Here is an 8,602-nt window from a genome sequence, read left to right on the forward strand (position 1 = left end):
TTGTAGTTTTAAAACTTGAGCAATGAAATACAAATTGTAAAAAGTATTTTTCATAGCAGCCTGGAACATCTTTAAAGTTACCGCCTTTGGAAGTGATAAGTGATAAGAAAAGATGATTTGATTGTGAGCCAGGTGCTTGCTTATATATTTGGCTTTTTGCCACTGCTATAACCCCTGCCTGAAATAGACACTGTGAAAATCAAATGACATGCGTTAGTTTTAACATTCTGTGGTCCCCTTCCTACCTACCACCTAATGAACTTTCACTGTGCTTGTTCTAAATAGCTTCCAAGTGATTGTATTGAATTAGGGTCCATTTATTCAGTCATCAGGAATGGATGTTTCCTCAGTGGCAAGGTTCTTGCCTTTTGGGAGCTCATAGCCTATTTGGGAGACATAATGATGAGGAGGAATGTTAGAAGTCATGCACAGAGATTTGTGGGCCATCCTTGTGCTCCCTCTTAGCACAAGACTAGCCTGTAGAACCCCCAGAATCTACATGGAAAACACTGTTCCTTATATTTTTTGTGGCTTGAAATAACAGGTACCAAGGGCTGCCTTGCCTTCTTATGCTCCCTTTATATTCCCTCTCTGTATACTATATATAAGAAGTATTTTTCCTCTCCATTGTACTGATGAGGAAACTGAAGAGAAAAATATATTATTATGCAAAGCACCCTCACAACTTTTCATTTACAAAGAAGCTATTCCAGTGAGTTATTTTTAGAAAGTCAGGAGTAAGTTTAGTTTATATTCCATTATTCTTTGCAGCATCCATTATGAATGGTTAATAAATCCTAGCCTGGCAAATTTACTTAAATATTATCTGACAGGTCAGGCACAAAGGCTCACACCTGTATTCCCAGCCCTATGGGAGGACTGCTTGAGGCCAGGAGTTAAGAGATCAGCTTTGGCAAAATAGCAAGACCCTGTCTCTATAAAAAAAAATTTAAAAATCAGCCAGGTGTGGTGGTGTGTGCCTACAGTCCCACCTATTAGGTTGGTGCAGAAGTAATCACGGTTCTTGCCATTAGAAGTAATGCCAAAAACCACAGTTACATTTGTATCAACTGAATACTTGGGAGGCTGAGGTGGGAGGATGGCTTGAGCCCAGGAGTTCGAGTTTGAGCTATGATTGCACCACTGCGCTCCAGTCTGGGTAACAGAGCGAGACCCTGTCTCTTAAAAAACAAAACACCGGGCACAGTGGCTCACACCTGTAATCCCAGCACTTTGGGAGGCTGAGGCAGGTGGATCATGAGGTCAGGAGTTAGAGACCAGCCTGGCCAAGATGGTGAAACCCTGTCTCTACTAAAAATAGAAAAATTAGCCAGGTGCGATGGTGGGCACCTGTAATCCCAGCTGCTCTGGAGGCTGAGGCAGGAGATGAACCCGGGAGACAGAGGTTGCAGTGAGCCAAGATTGTGCCACTGTATTCTAGCCTGGGCGACAGAGGAAGACTCCATCTCAAAAAAAAAAAATCTGACAAAGTGCTTTATCAATCTGTATCTTAAAAAATTGCTTATTGCTGGCCAGGCGCGGAGGCTCACGCCTGTAATCCCAGCACTTTGGGAGGCCGAGGCAGGTGGATCACGAGGTCAGGAGATTGAGACCATCCTGGCTAACACGGTGAAACCCGGTCTCTACTAAAAATACAAAAAATTAGCCAGGTGCGGTGACAGGAGCCTGTAAAAAAAAAAAAAAAAAAAAAAAAAAAAAGGCTTATCACTTACAGATTATTAGCTCACCAGTATTGACTAATCTTCACTGTTTTGTAGAGTCCTTTGGCTTCAAGTCCCTACTTCTTTACTATTCTACATTCAGCACTAACCACCGCCAAGCCAAATCTTTTTTTTTTTCTTGAGAGTCTTACTCTGTTGCCCAGGCTGGAGTGTGGTGGTGCGATCTTGGCTCACTGCAACCTCCGCCCCCCAGGTTCAAGTGATTCTCTTGCCTCAGTCTCCTGAGTAGCTGGGATTACACTCGCCTGCCACCATGCCCAGCTAATTTTTGTATTTTTAGTAGAAACGGGGGTTTCACTATCTTGGCCAGGCTGGTCTTGAACTCCTGACCTTGTGATCCACCTGCCTCAGCCTCCCAGAGTGCTGGGTTTACAGGAGTGAGCCACTGCACCCAGCCTTCATCCTTTATTTCTCTGCATACCTTTGAGTACTGCCACTTGAAAATTGTCTGCTGACATAAAACTGTTGACTACTGCAGCTAAAAGACATCGTACTAATCCAACACTGTCATAGTACAAATAAAGGGAGTTTTAGATATATGAAATAATTTGTCCAAGGACACAACGTGAAGTTAGTGGCAGAGCCTGAATTCAAACCAAAGCTAATTTCTAGGCCACTCCTCTACTCACATATTTGCCTTCCCAGGTCCTATCTTCTCATCAGAGCACAATGATACTACTCCCACTTATTATTATCAGCCTCTGCTTTTCAGTGATATAACTTCTGTGCAAAATTTCCCCCATGCCTCTAGGTCTCTAGTGAGTATGAATATACCTAAATCTCTTCTTGTTCTGATCATTGATTGTAGCCCCATGCCCACTGATTTTTCCATTTGGAGTTTCTAATTTCTAATTCCAGACCTAACCTACCACCTTCCTCCTCTGAACTCCTCCTTCCCTGTTGTGACTGCACTATTGTTTTCTCTTCTAGTCTCAAAACTTTAGTGGTGGTAAATCACCACTTCTTTTATCTCCTTACCATCACACTTGCTCTCCCTCCCACTAGGATCACCACATTTTACCCAGCTCCTTTGCATTTTCTTTATCTCAGTCATTTCCTTCCATCTCTGTATTTTGACTTCTAAGAACACAACTGGTATTTTGAGGCTGATTCCACGAGCATGTAACTTTAAGGCAAATTATGTGACCTGTCAAAGCCTCAGTTAATTCATCTGTAAAGTGAGATAATAAAGTATTGTGAAGATTAACTGAAATAAGATTTCAGTTGTAAAACCTAAACTATAAATGCTCAGTAAATATTTGTGGAATTAGTAAATATATATATGTATTTGGCTTCTAGTCCCTACTTCTTTACTGTTCTACATTCAGTACTAACTACATTCAGTACACATACACACACACACACACACACACACACACACACACACACATATATATATTTTTTTTTAGACAGAGTTTCTCTCTTGTCTCCCAGGCTGGAGTGCAATGGCGCCATCTCGGCTCACTGCAACCTCCACCTCCTGGGTTCAAGCAGTTCTCCTGCCTCAGCCTCCCAAGTAGCTGGGACTACAGGCGTGCATCACTACACCCTGCTAACTTTTTGGTATATTTAATAGAGATGGGATTTCACCATGTTGGCCAGGCTAGTCTCAAACTCCTCACCTCAGGTGATCCACCCGCCTTGGCCTCCCAAAGTGCTGGGATTACAGGTGTGAGCCACCACGCCCGTCCTGAATTAGTAGTGTTTTTGTTTTTGTTTTGAGACGAAGTTTCACTTTTGTCCCCCAGTCTGGAATGCAATGGCGTGATCTCGGCTCACTGCAACCTCTGCCTCCCAGATTCAAGCAATTCTCCTGCTTCAGCCTCCTGAGTAACTGGGATTACAGGCGCGTACCACCACACCCAGCTAATTTTTTGTATTTTAAGTAGAGACAGGGTTTCACCATGGCCAGGCTGGTCTTGAACTTCTGACCTCAGGTGATCTGCCCTCCTTGGCCTCTCAGAGTGCTGGGATTACAGGCATGAGCCACTGCGCCCGGCCTTTTTTTTTTTTTTTTTTAGATGGAGTCTTGCGTTGTCGCCCAGCCTGGACTGCAGTGGCACAATCTTGGCTCACTGCAACCTCCACATCCTGGGTTCAAGCAACTGAATTAGTAAATATTAATTCCCTTCTTATAGCCATATGAGTTTGAGAAATTTTTGTTCTTAACTGTGGTAAACTAGAAAAATATTAGATGTTAATACTTGCAAGATTTTTTAAATGTTTGTTAGTGTTTCTTTGCTCTATGATCACATCAAATTCTAAGTATAGAAAACTTTTTGTTTTGGTCTATTTTTGTTTATAACAGCTGTAACGAGATATAATTCACATACCATAAAATTTGTCCTTAAAGGCCGGGTGCAGTGGCTCACACCTGTAATCCCAGCACTTTGGGAGGCTGAGGTGGGTGGATCACGAGGTCAGGAGTTTGAGACCAGCCTGGCCAACATAGTGAAACCCTGTCTCTACTAAAAATACAAAAATATTAGCTGGGCGTGGTGGTGGGTGCCTGTAATCCCAGCTACTTAGGAGGCTGAGACAGGAGAATTGCTTTGAACCCAGGAGGCAGAGGTTGCAGTGAGCTGAGATCACGTCACTGCACTCCAGTCCAGGCGACAGTTCGAGACTCTGTCTCAAAAACGAAAAAAAAATTTATCCTTAAAAGTATACAACTGAGTGGTTTTTAGTATAGTCAGAGTTTTGCAACTATTACTAGTATCTATTTTTATTTTTATTAATTAATTTATTTTTTGAGACAGAGTCTCACTGTTGTTTCCCAGACTGGAGTGCATGGTGCAGTCTCGGCTCACTGCAACCTCCACCTCCCGGGTTCAAGTGATTCTCCTGCCTCATCCTCCCAAGTAGCTGGGATTACAGGCATGCACCAGCACACCCGGCTAATTTTGTATTTTTAGTAGAGACGGGGTTTCTCCGTTTTGGTCAGACTGGTCTCAAGCTCCCGACCTCAGGTGACCCGCCCGCCTCAGCCTCCCAAAGTGCTGGGATTACAGGCATGAGACACCGCACCTGGATACTTGTACCTAATTTTATAACTCTATTTTCATTACTCTGAAAAGAAACTCCATACCCATTAGTAATCACTCCCCGTTTCTCCCTCTCCACAACCTGTAATCTCTTTTCTGTCTCTATGGATTGGCCTGTTCTGGACATTTCATATAAATGGAATTGTATATGACCTTTCGTATCTGGCCTCTTTGACTTAGCAGACTGTTTTCAAGGCTCAAGCATATATCAGAACTTCATTACATTTCAAGGCTGATACTCCATTTTATGGATAGAGACAACTTACCGTTTATCCATTCATCATTTGGTAGACATTTGGATTGTTTCCACTTTTTGGCTATTATTAATAATGCTGCTGTGAACATTTGAAAGTTTTTATTATGGACATATGTTTTCACTTCTCTTGTATATATGCCTAGGAGTGGAATTAGCGTAGAGTTTAGTTGATAAGGCAAGGAATGAAATGATATGAGAACTAAAGTTTCTTATTTGGGGGATTTGGGATGTTCCCTTCTATGTTAGTTCCATAAGATGGAAATTCTTTGCTCTGGACCTCACAGAGCACTGTACCTCCCTGAGGTGCTTGGAACATCAGAGAAATTAACAGAAAAGCTAGAGCCTCCAATCAGAAAAGACCACAAACAACAGAAATGCCCCCACATAATAAAGAGTGCTTGTATTAGGATAGAGTAGCAAAATCACCCCCACATCACAGTGGTTTATTCTGACCAAAGCATTTATTTTCATTCCATTTACATAGGAGGTGGCATTGTAGAAAATAAAAACTTTCTCAAAGAGATACGAATTAAAGAAAAGTTAGAGTAAGGTGAATACTTATTTAAAAGTACCTTTAGAGTGAGGGTAAGCCCCCTTCCTAACCCAAAATGAACTGAATGAGAGGGAGAGAAAAAGAGGTCCGGAGCAGTTTGTGGAGTGATGTTTCCATCTCTAATGCCACTTAGCTCAGGAGTAGGCTTCAGATACTGCCTTTATCTTTACAGGAAGCCATGGGAAGGGAAATGTCTGAGGTAGAGCTCAGCGCTTCGCATCATAAGGCTAGTCACTCAGAGGTCACTAATCATTCTCCCTTTTCTTGTTTTTCAGTGAACGAGATAATTGGGAGAGACATGTCCCAGATTTCTGTTTCCCAAGGAGCAGGGGTGAGCAGGCAGGCTCCCCTCCCGAGTCCTGAGTCCCTGGATTTAGGAAGATCTGATGGACTCTAACAGTGCTCACTGCAGCCTTGTGTCCACCACCAACTTCTCAGCATGTTTCTCTCCTTGGACCTTGGGTTTCCAGCTCTGCAGCCTTCAGGTCTGGCACCAGGAGTGGGACTCACCATTTGTGGGGAAAGCAGCGTTCCTCCACCTCAGGCCTTGGGTAGATTTTGTAAAAGAACAGGAGCAGCATAGGCTGTTTGAGCTTTGGGGAAACGAGCTTTGCTTTTTATATATAACTAGGATACTTTTACATGATGGGTGCTTTGAGTGTGAATGCAGCAGGCTCTTGTTTCCGAGGTGCTGCTTTTGCAGGTGACCTGGTTACTTAGGGAGGATTGGTGATTTGTACTGCTTTATGGTCATTTGAAGGGCCCTTTAGTTTTTATGATAATTTTTAAAATAGGAACTTTTGATAAGACCTTCCAGAAGCAAAAAAAAAAAAAACAAAACAAAACAAAAAAAAAAAAAAAGAAAAAGAAAAAAGAAAAAAAAAGAAGAAAAAGAAAAACAAGAAAAAAATCCCAAGCCCACACCTATGCCTCAGAAAGTCAGCATGTGTCCTAAAGATTTTCATAGATTTATAGGAAATAAAGCCAAATGTAGCTCATACCTCTTTATAAAACTAAACTGTTGTTAGATAAAATGAGAAGAGACCATTCCATCACTGAAGTGTTGGAATATAAAAAGACATTCCAGAGCATAGCCTTTTGGTAACTTTCTAGGTAATCTTGCAATCTCTCCATACTGGCTCCATGTTGAAATTGCTTTTTCCCTCAGGACCCTGGGTTACATGGCTACATTTAAGGTGACTCTGAATGGTGGGGTTTTAGCTTGGTCACTTTCATTTCTTGCCATGATAAAAACTAGTAAGCTGTTCAGTGCTCTTCCTATTTGTGTCATCTGGTCCTAGAACCTTTTCCAAACAGGAGCATCTGCCTTTGGTTGTTCTGTGACCTTTGAAGTCAGCCTCACGGTGGTTTAGGCAGCTTCGTAGTTCTAACTCTTCTCTAGAGGCCAGGCTGTGTGCAGAGCTAAAGCACAGGTGAGCTGTACATCAGCATGGGCAGAGAAAATACAGGACTCCAGATGGGAAGGTTTTAAGAGTCACACTAGCATGGAAGGCTTATCTGCCATTCTGTTTATAGCCCAAAATGATTCTAACCTACCCTGTCCTGTCTGTATGATCTAAAAACCAGCCTTTTCCCCAGAAGGCTCTGAGCACATCCAGAAGTGAAAACCTGACCCTCCACACCAAAGACACCCTGGTGCTGCTGCTGGTGAGACTGGTGTCCAAGGCAGGGCCCAGCAGAAACTGCAGCCTGCTGTCTACCAAAGGAGGTACCCAAGTTGGGTACTTAAAAAAAAAACAACCTGCCCTTACCCCTCTCCCTAATGGGATCTTTTACCTGTTCCTAGGCCTATTACAGAGCCTCTGAAGTTTGCAGTATGCTTTCAAATGAAATAACATACTTCCCTTGATTCAGGAAGCAGATTTTTTGAGTGCCTATATGTAAGACAGTGTGCTGGTTAAAGGCCTGATGCTGTTATTCCAGGAGACTGCAGGCCCTTGATGCCAGGACTCTCTCTACTGAGGCCAGTTCAGGCCTGGGAAAGGGAGCTGGCCTATTGCCCACCACCTGTTGTCAGTAGGGTTGGAGCTATTGACTCAGGATGAGGAAGTATGGTCTTTAAAAAAAAAAAATATATATATATATATATATATATATTTCAGATTTCTCCCCTAAAGTTAGAGAAAAAGGTCTGTCCTTCAGCAGATCACTGTGGCCCCTCTTGGAGCTGGATGGTTTCAAATTTTCTTGAAAAGTAAGTTGTGTCACAGAATGTGGATAGTGAGATTTGCTTCTGGGCCTGTGGTTGGAAGCCCACAGCTTCCTTTGGAGGGGCAAGAAGTTGGCCTCTCGATTGACATTACAGAGAAATGGCCAGACTTGCCTCTACCCTTTTGCCCCTGGTGTAGCTGCCTCACATGGGGTTATTGCAAGAGTTCCCCTTGCAATACCCTTTGGGGGCTGCTTTGCTGCCCTCAAGAATTAAAAGCCTCTATGATCCAGAGTTGCTATGCACCAAATTTTGATGCCTTCTAAATACCTTGATGCCTGTAGCACTAGAAATGCTTTCCTATTTAAAATAAACATTAAATTTTAAAATAGAGCTTTGTATACTATGTAAGCATTTTTATATCAGCTTTGTAAAAGCTTTGGTGTTAAGAGTCAATATTTTTTGGCTTTGTAGATAAAGACTTAAATTTTTGTGCAACATAGTGGTGTTAAAGCACACATCCATTGGACTATGCAAATCAATTTATAGTAGCAGCACTGAGCAACTGGGCACGTGCTAGTATGCACCCCCTCCTACTCTAACTGTGCTAGCTCTTGGGTTGAGGAATGGAGTGAGTAGCCTTCTGCTTACTGGAGATGCACAGAGAAACATGGCTGAAAACAGCTTTAAAAGGAACATGTCTTCGGGTTCATGTGTGGTGCTGCTGCCCAGGTATAAACTATCCCCACCTAGGGCCAGCCATTATCACCAGACCTCTTCTGGGCCTGGCTGTGAAACCTTGTCTTTGGTATTCAGAATGGATCTTTAAGGCTCAGA

At 42.7% G+C, this 8,602-nt stretch overlaps 1 protein-coding gene across 3 annotated transcripts in view; it reads left to right on the forward strand.

The window, feature by feature from the left end:
• The window catches only part of NFATC3 (nuclear factor of activated T cells 3), a 162,908-nt gene extending 154,402 nt beyond the window's left edge, over positions 1 to 8,506 (forward strand). The window contains exon 10 of one of the 3 annotated variants that reach the window (XM_010355051.2): positions 5,871 to 8,506. In XM_010355051.2, the coding sequence (XP_010353353.1) occupies positions 5,871 to 5,992 (122 nt within the window). In that variant the 3' untranslated portion in view covers positions 5,993 to 8,506. The remainder of the gene's footprint in view (positions 1 to 5,870) is intronic. The other 2 variants (XM_010355052.2, XM_030924648.1) reach the window with 2 other exon arrangements.
• The last annotated feature ends 96 nt before the right edge of the window (positions 8,507 to 8,602 follow it).

The sequence above is a fragment of the Rhinopithecus roxellana genome, chromosome 20 (genome assembly GCF_007565055.1).
Source record: "Rhinopithecus roxellana isolate Shanxi Qingling chromosome 20, ASM756505v1, whole genome shotgun sequence".
Classification (NCBI taxonomy): Eukaryota; Metazoa; Chordata; class Mammalia; order Primates; family Cercopithecidae; genus Rhinopithecus; species Rhinopithecus roxellana.